General features: G+C 69.8%; 1 protein-coding gene across 1 annotated transcript in view; it reads left to right on the top strand.

Annotated features, from left to right (window-relative positions):
* Position 1: 1 nt before the first annotated feature.
* Sall3 (spalt like transcription factor 3) overlaps positions 2 to 295 on the top strand; it is a gene marked incomplete at its 5' end in the record, with an annotated part of 20,123 nt that continues 19,829 nt past the window's right edge. The window contains one exon of the mRNA XM_033757325.1: positions 2 to 62. Coding sequence (XP_033613216.1) covers positions 2 to 62 — 61 coding nt within the window. The remainder of the gene's footprint in view (positions 63 to 295) is intronic.

The following is a 295-nucleotide window of genomic DNA, read 5'->3' as shown; positions in this document are numbered from 1 at the left end:
CAAGCCCCAGCACCTCAAGTCGGACGAGGAGCTGCCGCCGCCGGACGGGGTTCCCGAGCACGGTGAGGGCCGGGGACTGCAGGGTGACGAGGGTGCTGGGGCTCCCACGCGGGGTTGGGAGAGCGGGCGGTCGGAGCGGCCGCGTGCCTCTCTGAGTGGGAGAAAGTTCGCTGGTTTCCTAGAGCAAGTGTCCGAGTTGCGTCTGGTTGCCGGACCAGGGCGGCCGCGGGGACCTGGGTCCTCTGCCGGAGCGCGCGCGGCTGCGGAGAGTTGCTAGCCAAGTAAACTTGGCTCC

Source organism: Fukomys damarensis, unplaced genomic scaffold, assembly GCF_012274545.1.
Source record: "Fukomys damarensis isolate Sample0158 unplaced genomic scaffold, DMR_v1.0_HiC HiC_scaffold_30, whole genome shotgun sequence".
NCBI lineage: Eukaryota > Metazoa > Chordata > Mammalia > Rodentia > Bathyergidae > Fukomys > Fukomys damarensis.
Note: the sequence above shows the minus strand (reverse complement) of the source record. Positions and strands in the feature narration are given on the sequence as shown.